At 35.6% G+C, this 26,663-nt stretch overlaps 1 protein-coding gene across 4 annotated transcripts in view; it reads right to left on the reverse strand.

Moving 5' to 3' along the window:
- Positions 1 to 26,663, reverse strand: part of RABGAP1 (RAB GTPase activating protein 1) — a 155,140-nt gene that overhangs the window by 85,456 nt on the left and 43,021 nt on the right. For all 4 annotated transcript variants that reach the window (XM_044264953.1, XM_044264954.1, XM_044264955.1 and 1 more), the window contains exons 5-12: positions 25,000 to 25,174; positions 24,246 to 24,403; positions 17,335 to 17,445; positions 16,883 to 16,949; positions 16,102 to 16,204; positions 15,003 to 15,172; positions 4,158 to 4,332; positions 218 to 311 (exon numbers count right to left, since the gene is read on the reverse strand). In XM_044264953.1, the coding sequence (XP_044120888.1) occupies positions 218 to 311; positions 4,158 to 4,332; positions 15,003 to 15,172; positions 16,102 to 16,204; positions 16,883 to 16,949; positions 17,335 to 17,445; positions 24,246 to 24,403; positions 25,000 to 25,174 (1,053 nt within the window). The remainder of the gene's footprint in view (positions 1 to 217; positions 312 to 4,157; positions 4,333 to 15,002; positions 15,173 to 16,101; positions 16,205 to 16,882; positions 16,950 to 17,334; positions 17,446 to 24,245; positions 24,404 to 24,999; positions 25,175 to 26,663) is intronic.

Raw genomic sequence — 26,663 nt, forward strand, 5'->3', positions numbered from 1 at the left:
TTATTAAAAAAAAAAAAATTAAAGGTGATTTCAGACCTTCACTACTTACCCTTATAAATCTATAAAAACAGAGATTCTAGAACACAAACCCCATACTTTGGTTTCTATAATAGGTTGCAAAAATAGAACGGTTCCAAAATTGGATATTGTAGTTAGGGAAGATATCCTATCCATAAAATGAGAATTACAGATGAAAAGGAGAACTATTCTAACTTACCACTTTGACAGCAGTTCTCCCCATGTTTCAAGAATTTTTCCTGCACATTCTTTGGATACATCACCAAATCCACTCAAGAGAGGTTCATCATTATCTTTAATAAATAAAACACAAAAAAGGATAACAGAAGTGGCTATGCTAGCCCGAAGAATGAATGGTAATATAACAATCAAATTTAAAAGATTTTACTGGGAACGTAAAGTCTTAATTTCTATTTCTCTCTTTTAACATACAGATATAAATACAAAGGAAATAAAAATGATCCTAGGTACAACGTTGCAGTAACTTCTTTATTTCTCTTTTGCTTTCCATAGAGTCCACATTATATTAACTGCAGAAAAGAGCCATTTCTAAGACTCAAAATATGGTATCTTCTTTTCCCTTTTCCAAAGCAAACAACTTTATCCGTGAAAATATATGGCAGTCTTGTTTACCACAGTTTAAAAAGTTACAAATAATAGGAGAGCAGCAATAGGAGGCTGATTAAATTATGAAACATGGTTACAATGTAATTACATATTGACATGTGTTTACATTAATAATCTGGCAAAATGCCACATAAAATAAAAATATCAGGAGCTAATAAATCCTCACTGTGATGAAAATAGTCTAGACTAAATTATACTAAGACATTACCAATTACAATCTGAGTGACAGAATTATGATTTCTTTCCCCCCTCCTTTATGTTTTCAGGACTCTAAATTTTCTACAGTGGCATACATTTATTACAGAAAGCACAAAAATATTTAAAAAGACCAAAATGAGTCATTTCAAACCTAACTCTAGTAATTAAGAAAAGTAAGCTCAAATAAGAATTTAAAGATCGTAAGAAATGAAGGCAGTAAAAAAAAAAAGTGACACTGATAAAGGCCTGTGAGAGGAATTTAAAAGTGTAACGAAAGGGGGAAACACAGACTAAGATATTTACATAATCAATCCTCTTTTGCTGAATACTTGGGGAGTTTTCAATTTTCTGCTACAAATAGTATCAGGAGGAACTTAACTCTTGTTTTCATTGGGTATATGCCCAGAAGTGGACTTCCTGGGATAAAAAAGGCATACTTTTAAGGATTTTGAAACTTACAAACTGCCTTCCATAGTGGCTCTACAATTTAGTTCTCCTAGTAGGGGACAACGGTACTTCTAAGTGTCCCCACCAATGCTGTTTCTAAGTTTTCCGGCTTAACCTGCCTAAACAAAGTTTGGATCTTTATGCCTTTAATGAGTAGATCATGAATTTGCATCTCTACTATGGACAGTTCAGAAATCCATGATACTTATTACTGCCTTACATTATAACACCTTGGACATTAGCATCAGTTTTGATGGTGACATAGGAAAGACAAGGAATGAATGTGAGACCTCTTTTGCTACAAATGAGAGATAGGATAAATAAGGAAAAGAGAAAGCCTTGAGGGCATGAAGATAAACTTTCTCAATTTTGCTATTTTGCCAGAATTGGCCCTACTTTCTAATGCCTCAAGTAATTCTCTCCTCACTCAAATATCAATACAACACAACAACTCTTTGGGGAATAGCAGCTATAAAAAATGTACTAAAATGTACCAGAGATGACAATTCCTTTAAAGAGATTAGGAAGACCTGTCTTACCAAATTCTCTTTTATTGCTTTGGATGCTTTCAACATATCTTGACAGTAGCAGTTTGAAATATGTCTTTAGAACTCCATCTACCTAAGACAGGGGTATGGGGGGGCGGGAGGACAGGGACCAGGCAACCAGTTTCAGAATATTGTTTCTGAACACCTTCCCCTACTACCTGCTGATTTCCTGTCTTGGGAGAAGAAACGTCCTATGGATAAGGAGTCTCTCTGCTAGAGGACTACAGCCATTTCTTTCTAGGAAACAAACATATGACAACAGGATGGGTCTCCCTGGTCCACATACAGGTTAGAGAATGAAGAGGTGGGGTGACTGCACAGCTTTCTTCAGCACCATAGTCCTGTCATTAGTCTTGCACTATGGGAATGGATTGGGTGCTGGGATGGTGGTGGGAAACCCATCCCACCAGTATCTCCTGAGCATCTATAACACACACAGAATTGTGTTATACATTAGGGAAATAATGTGGGCAAAAAAAGACACTTTTGTCCTTTATGAAAGTTGTGTTCTAGTGTTCCCTAACTCTCCCATGTCTGTTATTGGTCCTTATCTCTCTTAGTTAACTACTGTTACTTTGAGCCCCTCTGAACTCAATTCCACTGAAAAATGTATGCCTGCCATAGATTAGAACTAGACATTAGTCTAGATGTTAACCTTTAGCTGGGCCCAAACTTGGTAAAAGGCAGATACTCTTTAAAATCTGCAGCACTGAGACCCAGCATTTGACCATTCTCTGGCTACATAAAAACAGAGTATCTTCCTCAGTTCATGGTGGGTTTTGTTTTTATTGCTGAGTTTAAGGGGAGAAGAGTTCTCTGAACTATTACTTGCTCTTCCATCTTGAGCAGCACTGACTTAGAAGGTAAACTACAAGTCTCAAGACTACCAGTTATAGAGCAGACAGTCTCAAACAGTCTGAAACAGTGCGAACAATTCTATCTTCCCAACTTTAACATATAACTTAAATTGGTTCTGCAGGAAGACTTCAAATTGTATCTCTAACTTCTCCCAAAACAATATATGTGCTTTCTCTGCACTTCAAAATGCTTTATGTGAACTAAATGCACCAAGATGATTACAGAATAGAGCTCAGAATGCTAACTCTCAGAACAGGACAAAGATCCTCCTTGCCTATTTCTCGCTGTTGGACCTTGGGCAAATTCCTTTTTCTGAGATTCCATTTCCTTACGTGCAAAATAAGGATAATAGAAATCTCACTTTTCAGAATTTTTGTGAGGATTATATAAACAAAATATCATTCTACTTTAAACTAAGTACCTACCTACCATATATTAAGCATCTAGTAACTGGTGGCCATTAATATTAGACATAGGAAAAGTGAAAGTTACAGGGTACAATGGGAATTGGAAAGTAAGGGCTGGCTCTAACTTGAAAAAAGTACATTTAACCATTAGTATATATTTCTTTTAACCCAATTATTCTTGCTACCTCTAGGCCTTTGTTAATGCAATTTCTTAGCCAGAAATACCCAGACCTGCCCATTTATCTCTTACACTTTAAAAGTCCCAGCTCAAAAACTACTCTTCATATGTCCTGCCACATCTCCCCAAAATAAAAAATGATTTGCCTCTATGAATTTCCAGACACTTTCTGTGAACCTTACACACATACATGCTTCATATAAACTTCTACCATAATCAGCTTTTCTCCCTCTTTACAAAAATAAAAAATCCTGCTACAAAATTATAGGTTAGGAAATACCTCCAAAACTTTTGCTTTTCCTGTGCTCCTTCTCTTCACTTCTCACGTCTATACAGTAGCTTTTAACAGAGACTGACAGATTAGTTCATGGATATAACCATGAAAAAAAAAAGAGGAGGAAAAAAAGAGAGGTGGTTGATTCCTAATGTTTATTAGCGTGAAAATCCAATACTATACATACATGATTTGTATATTTAAATACTCATATTTTATAAAAGCGTCATGGTGGAAGCTGCATTTTGGCAAGTGAAACTGTCCCTGTAAAATGAATCAGTTGAAATGGGAACATTTATTTAGGTGGAAGCTATGTCAAGTTTGCTCTAAAAATGTGTTGATACACTAAGCTAGCACATGCTGATTCTTAAAAAAGGCACTAATTATAAATCTCGTTTTTTCCAACTTGATTACAGTTATCTTGAAGAAGGTCCTGTGCTCATCGTTTTCAAATGTCCCATAATCCTTTGCATACAGTACATTCTCGTGTTTACTCAAAGAATTCCAAATGCTATGTCACAGTTATCAATTCCCTGATAAATTTATATGGTGTGCATGGTATACCACCCCATAATAGAAATTGAGCTCTCCCTACAATTTACCTTCCTCTTCATCATCTTCTGGAGGAGAAGGTATCATTGAACTCTGAGATCCAGACTGTGGCAGGCGAATTGAGGGACTGGCTGTAGTTTTCCTCCTCTCTCTCTCTGATTCACTTTCCAAGCACACAACTTCGTATAAAGTGTCAGTATTGTTCTTTCTCTCCTTCTGCTTTATCTTGAAGATGAAAAAATGTTATTTACTAAGTGGTACAATTATTTTTTAATTGATGACTACACTTCTGATTTCATACAGGAGAAGAAAAAGGTATTACTGGGGCACCTGGGTGGCTCAATGGGTTAAGCCTCTGCCTTCAGCTCAGGTCATGATCCCAGGGTCCTGAGATCGGGCCCCATGTTGGGCTCTCTGCTCAGCAGGGAGCCTGCTTCCCCCTCTCTCTCTGCCTGCCTCTCTGCTTACTTGTGATCTCTCTCTTTCAAATAAATAAATAAAATCTTAAAAAAAAAAGAAAAAGAAAAAGGTATTACTTTCAATGACTACACTAAATGTAACCTTTTTTTTTTTTCTTTTAAAAAGATTTTATTTATTTGACACAGACAGAGTCAGTGAGAGAGGGTTAGGGTTAGAACGGCAGGGAGCCTGATACCGGGCTCAATTCCAGTACCCCCTGGATTATGACTTGAGCCGGAGGCTCAACAAAACTGAGCCACACAGGCACTCCTAAATGTAACCTTTTCTAAATAGAAAAATATGTTTAGACTTAAAAATTCAGAAGAAAATGGGTTAGGAGGACTTTAATTCTGCAGTTTTACTTATTGTCATCATACATGCAGCTACCAATATTTAGTAAGTGTTAGCAATCGATAGCTTCCTAGTTACTTTAAGGTGTCTCCTCAAGATTTCCTACAAGCAACTACCCATGAGGAGAGTGCCTGGGTGGCTCAGTCAGTTGAGCATCTGCCTTAGGCTCAGGTCATGATCCCACGGTCCTGGGATCAAACCCTGCATTGGACTCTCTGCTCAACAGGAATCTGCTTCTCCCTCTGGCCCTCCCTTTGCTCATGCTCTCTCTCACACACGAGCCTTGTATCAAATAAATAAAATCTATAAAAAAAATAAACTATCCCTAAGAAAATGTTTTTTATTTTATATTTTTTTAGAGAACTAGAGAGGATGGGGAAGGGCAGAGGGAGAGAGAGAGAATCTTTTTTTTTTTTTTTTAAAGATTATTTATTTATTTATTTATTTGACAGAGAAAGATCACAAGTAGGCAGAGAGGCAGGCAGAGAGAGAGAGAGAGAGAGGGAAGAAGGCTCCCCGCTGAGCAGAGAGCCCGATGCGGGACTCGATCCCAGGACCCTGAGATCATGACCTGAGCCGAAGACAGCGGTTTAACCCACTGAGCCACCCAGGTGCCCCGAGAGAGAGAATCTTAAGCAGGCTCCATACCCAGTGCTGAGCCCAATGAAGGGCTCATCATGACTCTGACTGAGATGATCTAATAAGCTGAAAAGAAGAGTCAGATGCTTAACTGAATGATCTACCCAAGCACCCTGAAAAAATATGTTTTAAAATATTCTAACACAGTTTAGAGACTCTCTTTAGAGAGTCCTTTTATTTCCATGCTTCTTCCCACTCCTTTAGCTTGATTAAAGCAATGTGAGAATTTTCTTCAACTGAAAACTATAACTGGGGGTCAGGAGGAGGTGAGTGGTAGAAAAAAGATTAATGAAACTCACAAAAATTTTGTATCTCAAATTGGTTTGCATTCTGAGGCAAACACATAGCAGTTTGAACTCACCTAAATTAAAAATTAAGAACCAAGAATATAAAACTTTTCCAGCGCCAAATTTAAATATATTAATACACCACATTATAGCCAGCTTATAAAGAAGGGGGAAAAAGAGTGAAATACAGAGCAGGACAAAATGGCAGAATTACAGGAAAAGATACAAAGACAACTAGAAATGTGGCTACATCAATGAGAAAGATGTATAAGTACAACGTAAAAATACAAGAGAGGGGGATTAAAAGGTTCATGAGGTACAGAAGTATCAGGCAGAGTCGATTTTATCATCTGAATGTTCATGTAGGTTTTTGAAAAAATTATTCCAATCCTGGAAGACCAAATTAGTGGCAACATGTACTTTCGATATCATCCTGAAGCACTTCTTAATACTGGAGTCGGTAAGCATTTATGTAAAGGGCCAAAGAGTAAATATTTTAAGCTCTATGGGCAACAAGTCTGTCACAACTACTCAACTCTGCCATGATGGTGCAAAATCACCTACAGACACTAAGTGATTGAATATGGCTGTATTCCAAAAGAACTTTATAAAAACGAAGGCCAGGCCAGATTTGACCCATATTTTACCAACTTTGTTTTAACATGCCCACCTATGGATTAATTTTCTAGAAGAATAAACGATTTTGACTTAGCTACTTAATATTAAAGACTCAGACTCTATGAAGCTATATATTAACCTACAGATGTGTGTCCAATAGATAGGCAAATGATTTCTGTCCAGTAGAAAAGATAGCCTAAACTTACCTATAAGATAGTAGTCAGTTTTATCTCTGACCTAACAATCTTGTTCTTGTCCTTTTTTTAAAGAAGGACTGTATCAACTCAAGTTCCTCAAATACGTAGAGCCAAATACTGGCTCCCTCATTACTCAATGAATTGAATTAAAATCTATGACATATGCTTATTCTAAATTTATAATTATGATTTCTTAACTTTTAAGTATTATACTTTGATAAAAGAATAGCATTTCCTTTTTTCATTCATTATAAATTACTATCTGAAACAGTTAATTACTATCTAAAAGAGTTCAAGGATCAATAGCATTTTACTCAAAAAAAAAAAAAAATTCTCAGACCATTTGGAAAAAGATTGAATCAGACACATACTTTATACCATATACCAGAATAAAACAATAATGAATCAGAGATCTAAAAGTAGAAAAACAAAAACATAAAAGTAATAGAAGAAAATGTGTATATTTCTTTATTATTGGGTGTAGGGAAAGTATTTCTAGTTATGACTCAAAATCCAGAAGCTTTAATGGGAAAAACTTGATAAATTCAAGTACATAAAAATGAACTCTATGGCAAAAAAGCTGAAAAGACTCTTCATAATTTAAGTCACAAGACAAATGACAAACCAGAAGAAATATTTGCAATTTATATCTCAAAGAGTTAATCTCACAAATACAGAAAGAGCTTCAAAAAACTAAAAGGAAAAAGACCAAACCAGAAAGCCAAAAATATGAAAAGACAGTTTAGAGAAAACGAGGAAAATTACCCTTAAACATATGAAAAAAAAAAGGGACTGTTTTCGTTCATCAAAGGATGAATTAAGTCTACAATCAGATCCTTAAGTTTAACACCATACCCTTGACAAGCCTATGCAGAAGCAGGTACTTTCATATCCTGTTCATCCCTATGATTACAAGAGTGAGAAAGGGAAATCTGGCAAATCTAACAAAATTACATACGCAAAATTATTTACTCTAAGATGCACTTTCATTAAATCAAAACAACTTATGCACAAGATTCTATACTACAACATTATTTGGAATAACAAATGATTTTTAAAATCCAAAAATCTGTCAATAGAGGACAATTAAAAAATCATAAATCATGATTCATCCAAACAACAAAGTACTATGTAGCCATTAAGAAGGAGGAAGATCTCTAAAGAGGCACCTGGGTGCTCAGTTGGTTAAGCAACTGACACTCTGATTTTGGTTGATCTCAGAGTTGTGAGATCAAGCCCCATGTCCATCTCTGCACTCCATCCATCCTGAGCTCAGCAAGGAGTCTGCTTGTCCCTCTCCCTCTGCTCTTCCCCCTGCTCTCTCCCTCCCTCATATATAAATAAATAAAATCTTGAAAAAAAAAAGGTGCAGGACGTACATAGGCTAGTTTGTATTTAAAAAGGGAGTTAAGAAATATATAGGAGTATTTTATTACTTTCACAAAAAGAAATACTGGGAAGATAACCCAGAAACCACTAATAATGGTTACTTATGGGTTTGGATGGAGAAACATGAATTAAAGTTAAGATTTCTGAGTACATTTTTACATAATCTTGACTTTTGTATCACTGTATTTTAAATACTCAAAAACTTAAACCAAAAAGAAAAAAAGACCCAAAGACCCCAAATTGAAAATACAGAAACAAATAAACCTAACTATATGTCAAATGGTAACATAACTATAATGGAAAAAAATTTTTTTCCAATTAACTTTTGAACCCATCACTCATTTTATAATCTTACTGGAAAATGTTCAAAGGGGGAAAAAGTTCCATAAAATCTTAAACTTCACTCAATAGTTTCATTATTAACTGTAATACTGACATTTTTGAAATGAATATCAACAAAAAAAATGGTAATTTGAAACTGTACAGACACAAATAATTTCATATTATATACATCCATTTTTGTTGTATCTACATATTACAGGTATATTAATAAATGTTTTTCCCAAAACTTAAGTTCAGAATATACTAAATATTCTGGAAACCTTTTCATTTAGATGTTTACATACTGATTTTCATATGCTGATATTAAAATATGCATCTTATTTCCAACTGAAAGAAGTTTGTACAACATAAATTGTACACAAATTGCAGTGTGGCATCATCTATATTTTAGAAATGGTACAAGTTTATTAATGAATGCTTAATTACCCCATCAGTAACTGTATTAATATATGTTTGTCCTCACTGAAATTTTAAGTAATTAAAATTTGTATTTCAAAAACAAATATAATAGTACCTTTTCTTAACATTTTACAGGCTTATAAAGATTTTATAAATATTACGGGTGTTTCCTGCAATACTGTCATTTTTTAATTCTTTGATAAAGTAGAATAAAGCAAATATATTACAGTTACTGTATTTAACATATTCAATATTAGAAACATATATAAATGTAGAAGAAGAAAACCCTGCAATGTGCAATTATTATTGAAAATATGTGAATGAACTCAAGTGATTGAGGGAAGGATCATCAATGCTAAAGGATGCTAAAACCAGTAGTTAGAGGGGCACCTGGGTGGCTCAGTGGGGTAAGCCGCTGCCTTCGGCTCAGGTCATGATCTCAGGGTCCTGGGATCGAGTCCCGCATCGGGCTCTCTGCTCAGCAGGGAGCCTGCTTCCCTCTCTCTCTCTGCCTGCCTCTCTGTCTACTTGTGATCTCTCTCTGCCAAATAAATAAATAAAATCTTAAAAAAAAAAAAAACAACAAAAAACAAAAAACCAGTAGTTAGAAAGTTGTTGAGGAACAGGGTATTTGGAAGTTGCCAAAGAACCACCCCAAACATCCCAAACATTACTTGCTGAATACAAAGAGAAAACTATTTTTACAAAGGAGAAATCCAGGGGTCACCACCTGAACCCAGTGATCACACTTCTCTGGAATAGCGGAATACCACGATAATATATGCCTCCTGATTTAGCAGTAGAAGATCTCTAGTATAGAGAGCATTTCCGTATTTTTTACCTTGAGAGGCACAGTGGATTACTGCATACCTGTGCATGGCAAGTGCATGTGCACACATATGTGCACAAATACACAACCCCTCCCAAAGAGAAATAAGAGGCTCAGGTTTCTAACATGGTTATACTAATAACTTGCCCATGTGATGCTGGCCATGATACTTAGTCTTATAGACATCATTTATAAATGATGTAGAAATCATTTATAAAATCATTTATAAAATAATTCCATAAAAGATTCTAAGACACCTTTCTTTGGCAATAAAATTCTGTAATTCTATAGTTTTAAGAATGCTTAGCTGCTCTTAAATTCACTTTATGTTACTGATGGAAAATCTAGTCTTCAGACTAGTTTCTTCCACTTTTACTAAACAATATTATAAATATTAAAATCCAAGAGAACGATCATTATTTCTCCATTTATTTATTCATTTATTTAAGTAGGCTCCATGACCAGTGCAGAGCCCAATGTGGGGCTTGAACTCATAACCCTGAGATCAAGACCTGAGTTGAGACCAAGAGTCAGACATTCAATCAACTAAACCACCAGGTGCTTCTTTCCCCACTAATTTTCCAAGTTTATTCTCTAATATGATGCCATCTTCATATAATAATACTCACAGGTGGGTAGGCTTCCAGGCTAAAGAGGAGTTATAGAGTCATCAGATAATTTTAGTAATAGGAAAAAGAATCAATTTTTAAACATGTATTAAAAAAATTTCTATAATTATTTTCCCATATTGATAACAACAGAAACTATATGCTGTATATTTAAAAATTTTGGTCTGCACCACTATTTCCTTTTTAGTCTGATGAGAACTGCAAAAGGGTTAAAATTTTAAATTCTCCTTAATTTAAGTAAATCCTAAAGGGAAGATGTTTCTATGAAAAGAATCCTGACTGAGAACTCTTAGAAGGCTCAGGTATGCATCTTGTTCACACAACATTCCATAAAATCAATTTTACATCTCTGGATCTATAAAAATGAAAATACTATCTTCACTGGATCACTATAAAAATTATACAATAGAAAAAGTCAAAGTAGCTAGTACAGTGGTGGCCACACTAGGCTCTCAAACACTGTAGTTATTACTTTTTAATACCATAAATATAAAGAAGGGAATAAACTTAGTTTATTATGTTACAAGAAATGAGATGAACAGTCCTCTAAGTGCATTAAGACAGCAACAAGTTGCTTAAATTCTTCACACTCTCTCCTTTCCTATTCCCTACCCCTCACAAAATTCCTCCCCCCACCCCCAAAATAAGACTTACCCAAATAAGGAGAAAAATGAAAGATTATTCTCAGGAATTCCTTGCCCTCCTCCTAGCTTCCACATATAAACTTCTGCTTTTTGCAAAGAAAATATTGGCAACTTGGCCTATGTTTAGCTTGTAACCTTAACAGAGTCTAGAATAGACTACTGGATTAGGTCTCAGGTATATGACACGCCTAAGTCATTTATTAGCCTACTTAGATATATTATTTTAGACCAAACCACATTAAATAATATTCCTGTAAACTCATGCAGTCTTTGAATATAAGTCTGTATAAGATCTAAAGGGAAAAGAGAGATCAAAGGAATCTTATTGATGTTCATTAAGATTAAAAAGACAGAACTCTCTAATTAAAGAGAGTATGTTTTCTTACATACAAATTTGTACTAAAATTATGGAATTAATTTCTATTTACCATCCCTTACTCTAAACAGTTAAGAATCATCCTTACTCCCTAAACTTTTAAAATAATACCCGTAAAATGGTTTTCTTTCTGAAGTGCTGTTCTTCTGGGGCTGATCCACTAATAATAATCAATGTTGTTCTGATTTCATGTCTTAGGATTTTTTTTTTAAGTAGGTTCCATTCCCACTGTGGAGCCCAACACAAGCCCAAACTCACGACCCTACGATCAAGACCTGAGCTGAGATCCAGAGTCAGATGCCTAACTGACTGAGCCACCCTGGCATTTCAATGACGTAATATTTTTTATTCTTTCTCTGCTTCACTCAGGTTCCACAGTCCCTCTCTATAACAGCTAAAATACATGAAGAACATACCATATGCCAAATGTGTTATAGAGTTTCTCACTTAATGTCACAATAACACTGTGAGGAAGATTCAATCACTGCCATTCTACAGTTGAGTACACAGGCTCACAGAGTTGAAGGTACTTGCTCGTCAGTGGTAATATCCACATTTTCTGGTTCCAAAGCAAACTTCTAGTTGATAACCCTATGCTAATCCTTTTCTGCTGCCATAGTGATGTGCTGGGAGAACAGTGCTGGAGCCCAGGTTTACATTCTGTCTCCTAAGACAACATGGAAGAGAAATCTCTATTCCTTTTCTGTTTGCCACCTTTCTCTAACTATAACCAAAAGGGATAACTTGAAAACACTGGAACTAAAATATTTATTTCTATCAGAAAGTATACTCAAGTAAACCCACAAGCAACACTTTAATTTTGTAAAACTGAAAACTGAAGTTACATGTCAGTAAGAATCAATTCAACAAATATTTATAGAGAACTACTATGTTTTAGATGCTTGGGATAAATCAGTGAACAAGGCAGATCAGGAATACTGTCTTAGTAGAGGTTTCTTTTTTTTTTAAACAGGTTTTTTTTTTTTTTTTAAAGATTTTATTTATTTATTTGACAGAGAGAGATAGAGAGATCACAAGTAGGCAGAGAGGCAGGCAGGGGGCGGGGGGGGGTGGGGGAGAAGCAGGCTCCCCGCTGAGCAGAGAGCCCGACATGGGGCTCTATCCCAGGACCCTGGGATCATGACCCGAGCTGAAGGCAGAGGCTTTAACCCACTGAGCCACCCAGGTGCCCCTTAGTAGAGGTTTCTAACAGGGAAAACAGATAATAAGCAAAATAAAATTTATTATGTCGTACGCTGGAAGTTAAGAGCAGATAAACTGCAGTGTTACGTGTGGCAGTCAGGCATTACTAAGATGTCAATCTAAGCACAAATTTATAGAAGATAAAGACTTGAAAAAGGTGAATAATAGCAAGTGAGAAACTGGAAGAGCATTTAAGGCAGAAGAAACAGTTAATAGCGGAAGGCCCTAAGAGCATGGCTAGAGCAGAAGCAGCAAGGAAGAAGAGCATTAAGAGAGAAAGGTCATGACACAACAGACAGTAGACCACATAGTGTCTTAAAAGCCACAGAAAGGACGCTCGCTTTTACAGAGTAAAATAGCTTTAAAGAGTTATAAGCAGGAAAGTGATATGATTTGATCTTAGGTTGCTGTGTTGCGAATGTATGGTGGGGGGTGCACAAAAAGAAACAGGGAGCTGTGAAGAGGCTACTACAGTAACTCAGGTAAAGGTGACAGTTCAAATAAGATTAGTGTAATTTAAGTGCTAAGAAGCAGCCAGAATATGATTGATTTTGATAGTAAACAATTTCCTGACAGACTGGATAGGGGGTGTGAAAAATCAAAGTAAAATTCTCAGCGACAATTAGGAGATGTCCATGAACTGAGACAGTGAAGACAGATACAGAGAGCATTTTATGGGTTGAGGGTGGAGAACCGAGGTAAATCTGAGATATCCTGAAGGCTAAGTGAAAGGGTAAGGAAGGGGAGAGAGTGATCATCTGCTCAAAGGTCAAGGACTATGAAGACTCTGACCACCAGATTTAGCAATTTAGGTCATTATGGAATTGATTCTTTTTCAAGAAGTTCTGATACAAAGGAAAGGAAAGCGGAAAAAAAAAGGGGGGGGGTAAGTAGTGGGGCATCTGAGCCAAGAAAAACTAAAAGAAGGAAACACAGATTTCATCTGCTGCCCGCCACAGGTAAAATAGAGTGTAGAATTTGACTCTGACCAAATTAACTGACAGATTTTTTTTTTTAAGCTGATACTCAAAAGAGACCATAACATAACAGACCATAAAAATCTATTATTAAAAAATGACTAACATATCTAACATATCCAAAATTGCTAGACAAAGAAACAGAAAAATGTGACTCACCAGACATTAGAATTAGCAGTTAAGGATTTTGAAAGTAGCAGTATTATAATTATGCTCAAGGATGTAAGAGAGAATCTTCTTGAAAGAACAAAGAGGAAATCTCATAAGAAAACAGAAACTATAAAAAAGAACCAAACGGACATTCCAGAAATAAAAAGTTCAAAACCTGAAATTAAAAAAAAAAAACAAAAACAAAACTTAATTGAATGAGCTTAATAAAAAATTGGGGATGATGAAAGGGGCAAGCCAACTTTAAGCATGTCAAAAGAGAGTTAAAATGATATCCCACCTGAAGTAAAAACAGAAAAAAAAATATAAGATTTTTAAAAAACCAGAGGGGTGCCTGGGTGGCTCAGTGGATTGAGCCTCTGCCTTCAGCTTGGGTCATGATCTCAGGGTCCTGGGATCGAGCCCCGCATCGGGCTCTCTGCTCAGCAGGGAGCTGGCTTCCTCCCCTTCTCTCTGCCTGCCTCTCTGCCTACCTGTGATCTCTATCAAATAAATAAATAAAATCTTTAAAAAACAAAACAAAACAACCAGACTAAAATATATGTAAGTGGAATCTTAGGAGAGAAAAAAAGAGATGGGGCAGGAAAAAAGTTTAAAAGAAATAACAAACCAAAATAAAAAAATTAAGAAATTTTAAAAAGGGGGGGGGATGGGGAGGAAATTGTAGAAGGGTTTTTAAGCCCCCTCTTTTTTTAAGATTCAGAAAGAAAAAAAAAAAAAAAGAAAGAAATAACAAACCATATTTTCCTCAAAATTGGTAAAACAAAACAAAACAAAACTTGAAAAATTCGAGAAGTTTGGGGCACCTAGGTGGCTCAGTAGTTTAAGTGTCTGCCTTTGGCTGGGGTCACGAACCCAAGGTCCTGGGATCCAGCCACACATTGGGCTCCCTGCTCAGTGGGGAGTCTTTTTCTCCCTCTCCCTCTCCTCCCTCTCTCACTCTGTGTCAAATAAATAAATAAAAATTCAAGAAGCTCAACAAACCCAAGTGAGACAAAGAATCATGCCTAGGCACATCATATTTATATGTCCAGAATACTACAGCCAGTGAAAATATCCCACTGGAATGAAGGTGAAATAAAACCATGTTCAGATAAAGAAGTCTAAGAGTTATAGGACTTTAGTAGATGGACACCAGAAGAAATGTTAAAATAAGTTCTCCAGATTGAAGGCAAGTAAGATCAGACAAGAACCTGGTTCTTGAGGAGGAAATGAAGAGAAAAAAAATGATAAATAGGTGGGTAAAAATAAGACACTTCTCCTCTTAATATGTTTAAAATACACATGACTGTTTATAAAAGTGACAATTTAGCTTCATGATAAATCAGCCTCAAAAATAGTTTCTCCTTTATCTACCTCCCTCCCATATTTATAAGAAAGTGTAGTACCTGTTTTAGTTTCAAAAAGAAATTTTCAGTAGTACTACGTTTGCTGAAGGGCCAGAATAATCTTTCATTAGGTGAGCAAACGCGGACTTTTGTCTCTATGAGAAATCGAACAGGCTCCTGTACTTCTGTTATTACCAAATCAACAGCTGTGGTCATAAACAGCACTTTATCTAGAGAGAGAGGTGGGGAGAAGCAAATAAAAAAAATGGAAATATATTTGCTCATACAATTAATGTAAAATTAGTTACTTTTCTCACAAACTTTCAAGATAGCTTAAGGTAATCCATTAATTAAATCAAACTCTAAAGTAATCAGATACATTGCTGTTTTGAAAACTCTTTTTCTGTACTGAGAATTCTTTGCTTGGGTAGACTCCTTGCAATTAGTGATGGCGTTATATTAAAGTTTATGAAATGTTCTATCAAACTGATTTGCAAAAGTGGCACATGGCCTCTTCATGTCACTTTCACCAACAGTGGGGATTCTCAACTTTTAAAATCTTGGTTAACTTATCCATTTATCTATAGTGCTATGAGTAACAAGAAGAAAATGAAGGTGAAAAAAATAAATGCTCAATAGGAGGCACTAGTTGGCAAATGTTACATTTTCAGGAGAGAATATTATGCAGCCACTAAATGACATTCAGAAACAGTAGGAAATAACTTGAAAAAGGCGGTTTCTGCACAAAGAGTATCTGAAAAGCTACATAAGAAACTGGTCCCTATGGTCCCCTTGGGGTAGGGCCCTGAGGACTGTGGTAGAGTCTTACTTTTCCCTCCATATCCTTTTAATTTTTAACCATATGTGCATATATTATCTTTCCACAAAAATAAAATTTAGAATTCTGTATATAAGTAAGTACACGAATAGAAAAAGAAGCAGGGAAGTGAAAAATTAAGACAGGAGGGAAAAATAAGGGGGGGGGGAATGATACTTTGTTTATAGGTCAAATTTAATAATAAACTCAAAGACCTATAACAAATTCTTTGGTTTCACCAGAATTAAAGAAAATACTGATATTTGTGAAATAAGTGGTCCTAAGGTTTGGGTATCTTTTGGGACTAAAATTTCTGTTCATGATAGCAGCAATCTGCATCACCTTTAGGAGTTTCTTCATTTACAACTTGAAAAGGTAGAGATTTTGGATTCCAGCTCCCAGTGATAACATAGGACTTTCCATCTGAACTTTTGCCCATAGATTCCTAAAGAGTAAAGACAAACATTAATGCCAAAATAAAGTAACAACAGCTAATTCCCATTTTGCTGCCTTTAAAATAATGAGTCATAAAAATGTAAGACTATGAAAGAGGGTCAGATATTTTTAAAACAGATAGAAATATATGTGAATGAGACTGACTGCAGTTAAAATAAAAGATACGCCAATTATTTATGCAATCACTCCTGAAAAATTATGAAGTAAATGCTTAGAAATCAAATCAAACTACAAATTCAGAGAAATTTACCACCTGAATCTATGCTGAATGCTTCTGTCAAGTGCATAATTGTCACATAAATTTCAGTTTTGAAAATAAAGATTTTCATAATAGCAACAATACTAATACTACCTACATTTATAAAACTCATGATAGTCTCTACTTCTCTCGTGAACCTTTTCTTTGATTCCAACTTTAACCTTAAATTATAAACAAGGATTATTCACTATCATACACTGATGAAACTGAGGCTGAGACTAAATAGGTCTAAGGTCAGACTAGTAAATATCAAGTCAGAAATGAGGAAATTCCTTATCTTTGTTTACTGCTACTGCAGCTCATAAGAACACTTTCATAGAGGTCCTTTACCATCAGATTCAGGTCAGATAAAGTGAACCCTTTATCAAGGAAATAGTGTATAACCTTAAAATGAAAAGCAAGTCTTACCAAATCTAACAAGTGCATGTCACTATTTCGTACATCTTTTCCTGGGCTAAGGAGAAGACCAAAACACCTGCAAAGAAAGAACAGGCATAAATCTGCAAAGAAGATAATATAAAAAAAAGATGTTTAAACTAGGTCATTTAAAATTCTTATTGATGGATAAAGGACACATTAAAATTATCAATAAACTAGTATTGCCCAAATAACCTTACTTCTTTAATTTACATAAACAAATTCTATATGTCTTTCATTATCACATAGCGAAAGTCAGCATATTAGCTGAAGATTTATAGGAGTTAATTCAAAGTGAACAAAGTATTCACTTCAATAACCCAAAGAAATCCCCAGAGAACAAAATTCTCCCAAATACATTTTTGAATACAGTATATGGTTACTCCACTGGATTGATAAAAACCAGAATTTATATTTAAGCTGAATTTACTAAAAATGTTTACCTTTCAATGGCCAGCTCTTTATTAGTTGTTTGTTGCACATAGATGACAATTTTCTTATCAGTTCCTTGGCGAAGTTTAAAGCACTGTCTGTCCTTCTCTTTAGGAACTGCACTGTAGAACAGCATGTTTAATTAATTTTGCAAAGTATTTTCTTGTGACATATACTAGAACAACTTCCCTTGAATCTAGGATTCTTTTCTATGCCTGGTTTTCAAGTCATAACAGAAATTTAAAAATCATCATCAACCTCTTCAGTGAAAATATTATCATTGCTGTATATAATCCACTAAAAAATTTGTAACAGCTAGAAAAAACTCATATGCTCCCTAAAATGTGGCTTTAATTTCTTAATTTTCTGTTGTTGTTAAGTTAGATATCTATAAAGCAACTAGCATGGCATCTAGCACATAGGTACTCAAAAAAAATGTTAATTTTCTTTGAACTTAGTCACCTTTTTTTTTACAAATAATTACTGCCTTATTTGTTTAAATATGTAATAAAGAAAAAATAATCATAGATCTTTTGAATTTCTAAACAAGGTACCTTCAAAAAATAACAGAGATAAGGAAAATATGGCCAACAGTAAACTGTTGCTTAGTGCTTCCCTTAAGCAGTGATAACCTTATTATTCACCTGTGCAGTAACTATAAAAATAATACTAAGGATATAGTTAAACATCTACTTAAGAAAAAAATTGAAAATATCCTTAAAATTAGAATTTACCAAAGTAATCCCCTACTCTCCCACACACCACTTCCTCTGGCTCCTCTGTTCTAAAAGCAAACATCTGCCAATGGCAATCTGCCAATGTGCAGCAAATACAAATTATGTCTTGGTACTGTATAACTTTAAAATAGTAATGGCAGTAGAACCATTAAAAGGTACTATAAAAGGCTAAATGAGATTTCCAGGTACTGACTCAAAGGAAAAAGTGGCTCTGAAGATAAAAAGTTAGTTTGAAGACCATCTGTACTTAGTAACCAATTCAAAAACACTCTCTGAAACTCAGAATAAGAAAATCAAAGAATCTGGGTGCGTGGCTGGCTCAGTCAGTGACTGAGGGTTGATCTCAGGGTTTTTAAGTCTGAGCCCCATGTTGGGTGTAGAGATTACTTTAAAATAAAATCTTTTAAAAAAGAGAAGGAGAGAGAAAAGAAAACTGAAGAATCTTAGCAAGGGAGTCTGGAAATGACAAACGTGCAAAGAAAAATGTCTGCATACCAAACTATTAAACATTTGTGGCGGACAGAATTTTCACCTCTAAGGATATGTACACAGGTCTCAACTTTTAAATGATAAAAGCTACACTAGTCTTTATGTTCTGCAAATGCTGACACAGAAATAAATATAATCCCATCTCTTAGTAGTATTTAAGACAACAGCAAATACAAAGTTGTCTCTGGTGTCTTAATGCTGAAGTACAAGAAGAAGCCCTATTAACAGGAAACAGAGTGGAGACTGCAGGCAATGAAGTGAACTTCAAGGAGATTATATATCTAGTCTTGTCATCGTATCACTGAACAGATCCACCCCAAAAATTTTATATTGACTTCCTATTATATAAATTACAATACTGAGATCCAGGTTTAACTTCCCCAGGCTTCTTATAAAACAAGGAAAGTATCAGATACCCAGCATATCTAATGGGATTATATGGTAGAATAAATAAGACAAAAAGTGCTCGGAATGTTATAAATGAAAACGTTCCATCTTCCTAAGGGCTAAATTGAAAGTAGGTTTCTAATATTAATAATAAGAATTATACCTTTTCAAGGATGAAAAGAAGAGCATTAAGTCTTGTCACAGCATTGTTATTTACGTTAGAGTAAAACCACAATCTATCTTGTGTTATGGTTACTTATTACACCTGTATTTTTTTGATAGATGCTAAGTCATATGGTTGCACCACCATGTTTTTAGTGAAATATAACAGACATACAACATTATATTTATTTGAGGTGTATAACAATGTTTTGACATTTGTATAGATTGTGAATTGCATCATATTTTAATTATTCTATTCTGGTGAACATTTAACTTCCACATTTTAATTTTATTATTACAAACAGTATTAAGGGGAACATACATCTTGACCATTCTTTGGGTACCTCAATGTTTACAGAATCACTAGAAAAAAACAGCTGTTTGACCTGTTCAAATCTGATAAAGAGATGCTAATTTTCAACAAGTCACTATCACTATGATAGGGCTACACAACACTATTTTCTACCATAAACAACAAATTCAATAAAACCACGTTAAAAAAAAATAACAAAGCCCTGACAAATGCAAAGAGCAAAATGACCATCTAGGGATTTTTCATATAGCAACCCCTTGGTATGAGGGTGAACAGGGATGTCTGTGATTATGATCATTCTACCATGAACATGCCTAAGTTAAGAAGCAGTTTAGTGCTTCTGAGATCTTAGACATCGTTCCTATTTGTAATTAAAATTTCTAAAAGGGATCTACATAAATTTCTTTACTAAAGGGGAAAAATGGGAGTTTAAAGAAACTTTTGTTTCTTAAAAAGGAAAAAAACTGTTACAAAGTTTAAAGATCGTAATTTCCACTTCCTAGCGCCGGCATATATACTGTGGGAAGCAGCAGATCCCAAAGTTGCAGTGAGAACAGAAATACAGCTATTGAGTGGGCACAGACCACAGACCATGTCTAATACTTCAGTGTGCAAATCAAAGTTGAAGCTGCATTGTACATGAAATTGGCCACCAGATGGCATGATAATTCCAAAAGTCTTTGCAGGGAGACCAATTGTTATCAGTTGTTCAAACAAACCAGTCACTGTGTTTTCTAATTTGAAAGCAAAATAGTAGAAAACATTCATATTTTAATGTAATTTCATTTTACCCATTTTATGAGGTAATCATAAAGGAAAGACACTCTGAATATGCAACTATCAATTATGATCCAAGAAGCACCTAATATGTGATATGGGTTATAGAGGAAAAAAAAATCATCTGTAACTGTAGTATTTTAAAGTTAGAAAGCACTATAGAGTCTAGCCAACTTATTTTATAAGTAAGGAAACTACTGCCAGGAGATATAAAGAAACTTGAAAAAGTTCACAGTGTTAATAGTAGCAATAATTAAACTAAATCTAAGTATTTCTATTCTAGGGTTCTTTCCACTACTCAAAAGTATCATTTTACGTAAAAGCCCAAGCCAGTTATTTCTGACCCTATATGCAAGATTAAGACTTCAGACACAGACTGCATTTCTCCTCATCCAATGTGTTCAGGTAAACTTTAATGGAAAAACTGATGTCAACAGCCTTAAGACTTTTAGATTATTAAAACAAATTAACCAGCCAAAAAGACCAAAAGAACCAGCAAAACAAATGCAGCTACAAATCCAGCTTGCTTAAATACTGTCATATTTCATATCAGCAGTCAGCCGGTTACTCTAAAAGAACATACCATGAGAGACTATGGACTCTGAAAAACAAACTGAGGGGTTTGAAGTGGCGGGGGGGGGGTGGGAGGTTGGGGTACCAGGTGGTGGGTATTATAGAGGGCACGGATTGCATAGAGCACTGGGTGTGGTGAAAAAATAATGAATACTGTTTTTCTGAAAATAAATAAATTTAAAAAAAAACTTTTAGGACACACACACACACAAAAGAACATAGTAACATATCGTATTTCCCCATACGAAAAAATTTAATAGCTTTAAAATTCTTCAAATCTTGCCTCTTAAAAAGAGAAATGAAAAAAACAGTCCCATTCAGAGGACATGAAGAGACATTTCTGCAAAGACATCCAGATGGCCAAGAGACACATGAAAAAGAGCTCACCATCACTCGGCATCAGGGAAATACAAATCAAAACCACAATGAGATACCACCTCACACCAGTCAGAACGGGTAAAATTAACAAGTCAGGAAACGACAGATGCTGGCGAGGATGCGCAGAAAAGGGGAACCCTCCTACACTGTTGGTGGGAATGCAAGCTGGTGCAGCCACTCCAGAAAACAGCATGGAGGTTCCTCAAAAAGTTGAAAATAGAGCTACCCTACAATCCAGCAATGGCACTACTAGGTATTTACCCTAAAGATACAAATGTAATGATCCGAAGGGGCACGTGCACCCGAATGTTTATAGCAGCAATGTTCACAATAGCCAAATTATGGGAAGAACCTACATGTCCATCAACAGATGAATGGATAAAGAAGATGCGGTACATTTATACAATGGAATACTATGCAGCCATCAGAAGAAATGAAATCTTGCCATTTGCAACAACGTAGATAGAACTAGAGGGTATTATGCTAAGTGAAATAAGTCAATCAGAGAACGACAATTATCGTATGATCTCCCTGATATGGGGAATTTGAGAGGCAAAGTGGGGCATTTAGGGGGTAGGGAAAAAAAAATGCAACAAGATGGGATCGGGAGGGAGACAAACCATAAGAGACTCTTAATCTCACAAAACAAACAGGGTTGCTGGGGCGGGGGGTATGGAAAGGGCGGATGGGTTATGGACATTGGGGAGGCTATGTGCTGTGGTGAGTGCTGTGAAGTGCGTAAGCCTGGTGATTCAAAGACCTGTACCCCTTGGGCAAATAATACATTATATGTTAATTTTAAAAAAGTCCCATTTAAAACTGCATCAAAAACAGTAAACCTAGGAATAAACTTAACCAAAGCAGCCAAAGACCTATACTCTGAAGACAACACAAATAAATGGAAAGATATTCCATGCTCATGGATTGGGAGAACAAAATGTCTGTATCATCCAAAGCAATCTACAGATTTACTGCAGTCTCTATCAAAATGCCAACAGCATTTTTCACAAAACTAGAACAAATGCTCCTAAAATTTGCATGGCATCACAAAGACTCTGAATAGCCAAAGTAATCTTGAAAAAGAGAACAAAAGTGAAGGTATCACAATCCCAGATTTCAAGATGCATGACAAAGCTGCTGTAAGGAAAACAGTACAGTACTGGCACAAAACAGACATATAAACCAATGAAACAGAACAGAGAACCCAGAAATAAACCCACAATTATATGGGCAATTAATCTTGGACAAGGAATAATGAATATACAATGGGAAAAAGACCATCTCTTCAACAAATGGTCCTGGAAAAACTGGACAGCAACATTCAAAACAATGAAACTGGACCACCTTCTTACACCATATACAAAAATAAACTCAAAATGGATTAAGGACCTAAATGTGAGACCTGAAACCAAAAAAAAAAAATCCTAGAAGAGAACACAGGCAATAATTTCTCTGACATTTATAGCAACATTTTTCTAGGTATGTCCCCTAACGCAAGGGAAACAAAAGCAAAAATAAATTATTGTAAACAAAATAAAACTTCTGCACCGCAAACAAAACAATCAACAAAACTAAAAGACAATCTTCTGAACTGGAGAAGGTATCTACAAATGATATATCCAATAAAGGGTTTGTATCCAAAGTATACAAAGAACTTACACAGGATGCCTAGGTGGCTCAGTCAGTTAAGCATATCTGCCTTCGGCTTAGGTCAGGATCCCAGGATCCTGGGATCAAGTCAGTGGGCCCGCTTCTCCCTCTGCCTGCTGCTCTCCCTGCTTGTGTGCTCACTCTCTCTGACAAACAAATAAAGTCTTCAAAAAGAAAAAAACCCCACAAAACTTAACACAACTCAACACACAAAAAACAAATAACCCAATTTAAAAATGAATAGAAGACATGAAAAGACGTTTCTCCAAAGATGATATACAGATGGTCAACAGACACAGGAAAAGATGCTCAACATCATTCATTATTGGGGAAATGCAAATCAAAACCACAATAAGGTATCACCTCACACCTGTCAGAATGGCTAGTATCAAAAATGACAAGAAATAACAAGTGTTGGTGAGGACGTGGAGAAAAAGGAACCCTGGTGCACTACCGAGGGGAATGCAAACTAGTGCAGCCACTGTGGAAAACAGTACTACCTTATGATCCAGTAATTTCCCTACTGGGTATTTACCCAAAGAATATGAAAACATTAATTCCAAAAGATGCATGCAGCCCTATGTTTACTGCTGCCTTATTTAAATAGCCCAACCAGGAAAGCAGCCCAAGTGTCCATCAGTAGATGAATGGATAAAGAAGACTGGGGTGTGTGTGTGTGTGTGTGTATACACGCAAATGCATACCACGGACTCTTATTACTCAGCCATAAAGACAAAAAATGGAAAGAAAGGAATCAGCCTTTTTCTGACTGACTTTTTTCACTTAACATTATACCCTCATCCATGCTGTTGCAAATGGCAAGATTTCATTCCATTTCTATGGCTGAGTAGTATTCCATTATATATAATTATCACATCTTCTTTATCCATTCATCTATTGATGGACACGAGCTGCTTCCATTATTAAAGAAAGACAAAGACCATATGAGTTCACTTACACATGGAACTTAAGAAACAAAATAACAAAGAAAAAAAGAGACAACCCAAAAATCAGACTCTTAACCATACAGAACAAACTGATGGTTACCAGAGGGAGGAAAGTAAGTGGGATGGGTGAGAGGTGATGGGGAATAGGAAACCACTTACTGTGATGAGTGCTGCGTAGCGTACAGAACTTTTAAATCTCTACATGACATACCTGAAACTAAATATATTTAAATTTTAATTTCAGTATAATCAACACTGTATGTTGATTATACTGAAATTAAAATTTAAATATATTTAAATTAAAAAAACCTTTCCTCTGCAAAGTTGCCTATTTCCATTTAGTATTTACAATATAAAAAACTCTACCTATAAAAGCAATCTTAAAAAAAAAAAAGCAAACATTTTATAAAGTTAAATAACCTGACCCAGAGTTTCTCTTGAACCACAGATGATATACCGTGTTAATACAAACTTCAATTAAAAAAAAAAAAAAGAATAAAATATCCTACCTAAAATAACCTTTACCATCATCTTCTTTTATTTCTAAAGACACAGAGAAGGTAAAGATGTCACTGTCAGGAGTCTGGGGTGCAGCAGCTGCTGAAAGTGGGGTCTGCTTGGCAGAACGGCGGAAGGCAGTGGCAAAACTGTAAAGTATCCGGCTTACCTACAGCGGACAAATTAGAAAATGGGCTGTTATCCGAAGAAATAAAATACCTTTATTAAGGCTGAAAGTTACCTATTTTGTGTGTGTGTTGGGGCGGGTAGTAATTCATTTCTCCCTCACTGATTTCTTTTGGTAAATTATCTAATTTGTTAGGCCTAGAAAGCAAGCAACACTAAAAATGGCCAGAGAAAGGGTTTTTAAAAAGAAATGGTTATAAACACAAGAAATCCAACTGAAAAATGATTTCCTAAATTGTTAGGAATAATCTGAATATATTTATTACAGTTAAAAAGAAAAAAAAAAAAAAAGGCCTACAAGATTAGCTTTAAAAGAACAGTTTGGAAATGTGTCATTCCTGAAACCAAGATACCTATCAAGAAGCAGTCTTGGTCTTAGGCACTCTTAGCAACAACGTTCTGGTTACCCAAACTTTTAGTTTCTTTATATTTCAGCCCATCAGGCTGGAGTCAATAAAACATCAGCAAAGAATTTCATTTGACTTATTAAGTGACCATAATAAATACTGCAATTAACTTCAACACAGTGAGGGTAAAGGTGAAGCTTCATTTGCAGACAGTTTTCTGGTAAGGACTTACAGCTTCTTGTATTTCACACCGGAAGACGTGTATTCTGAAGAGCTCTGCATTGTAATGACTTTCAGTGAAAGCAAAACAGTCACTCTCAGGAGTTCCATCATGCCCTCTGACACAGAAGAGGATTTTGTAGATAGGATAGTTTGCTATTTCAGTGTTTGTCTGAGGATCTAAGAGTCTGTTTGGGAATAAAAGTTATAAAGACCTTAGAGGGATTACGGACTATTCTCACTAAATCCATATTATGATTCGAGACTCATCTTTCTTTTTTTTTTTTTTTTTAAAGATTTTATTTATTTATTTGACAGAGAGAAATCACAAAGTAGATGGAGAGGCAGGCAGAGAGAGAGAGAGGGAAGCAGGCTCCCTGCTGAGCAGAGAGCCCAATGTGGGACTCGATCCCAGGACCCTGAGATCATGACCTGAGCCGAAGGCAGCGGCTTAACCCACTGAGCCACCCAGGCGCCCCGAGACTCATCTTTCTAACAAGATCATAGAAACCATTTTTGGTATGCTAATCACATTAATCTTAAGTCTTTTTTTTTTTTTTAATTTTATTTATTTATTTGAGAGAGAGAGACAGTGAGAGAGCGCATGAGCGAGGAGAAGGTCAGAGAGCAAAGCAGACTCCCCATGGAGCTGGGAGCCTGATGTGGGACTCGATCCCGGGACTCCAGGATCACGCCCTGAGCCGGAGGCAGTCGTCCAACCAACTGAGCCACCCAGGCGTCCCTTAATCTTAAGTCTTAACAAATAAGTTATATGTGGATTTCTCTTTTTATTTTTTTTTTTTAAAGATTTTATTTATTTGACAGAGAGATAGCAAGAGAGGGAACACAAGCAGGGAGGGGTAGCGGGAGAGGGAGGAGCCAGCTTCCCATCAAGCAGGGAGCCCCATGTGGGGCTTGATCCCAGGACCCTAGGATCATGACCTGAGCCAAAGGCAGACGCTTAGTGACTGAACCACCCAGAAGCCCCAATACGTGGATTCCTGAATTATTAATTATGTAATTCCATGGTACTAAAACCTACATAATCTTATGCTTTAGGGAGGCAATCAGAAAGACAAACAATAAGTACATAGGTTTTCTATATAGTCTGCACCTAAATAAAGACTAGATCAATGAGTAAATCAGACTACCAAAATGAATCATTAAAGCTGTGTTTCTTACTACCTCCTAAAAAATGACCTAATCTGCTTTATTATTTAAAAAAACAAAAAACTGATGTGTTTTCTCAGAGTGAAACATATTCTTCTGATTCATGGCAAATAAGAAAGTACAAAATATTAACACCTAAAAAAAGATAATTACTAATCAAAAGCATGCCATTCGCTGAAAATCAAAAGTGTCTTATTCATTCAGAAACGTAGTGGTTAAAAAAAAAAAAGAAAGAAACTTATTGGTTCAACAAATACTTACATGATACCTATAACACTCTAAGCTCTGTTCTGGATACTGAAGACACAAATATGAAAGTAATAAAAAGAAACTGCAATTTCAACACTGAATGGGCAGGGCCATTGATGAGGAAAGCTAGGGGTCCATGCATAATGGAAATACACAGGAAGTGGATCTAATCCACATTCAAAGGCACTTTGATAAAAACTCTGAAAACATGAGCAAGAAAAACTGGGTTTTGCTTGTCTACAGAATTAAAATTTATCA

This window comes from Neovison vison, chromosome 9 (genome assembly GCF_020171115.1).
Source record: "Neovison vison isolate M4711 chromosome 9, ASM_NN_V1, whole genome shotgun sequence".
Lineage (NCBI taxonomy): Eukaryota > Metazoa > Chordata > Mammalia > Carnivora > Mustelidae > Neogale > Neogale vison.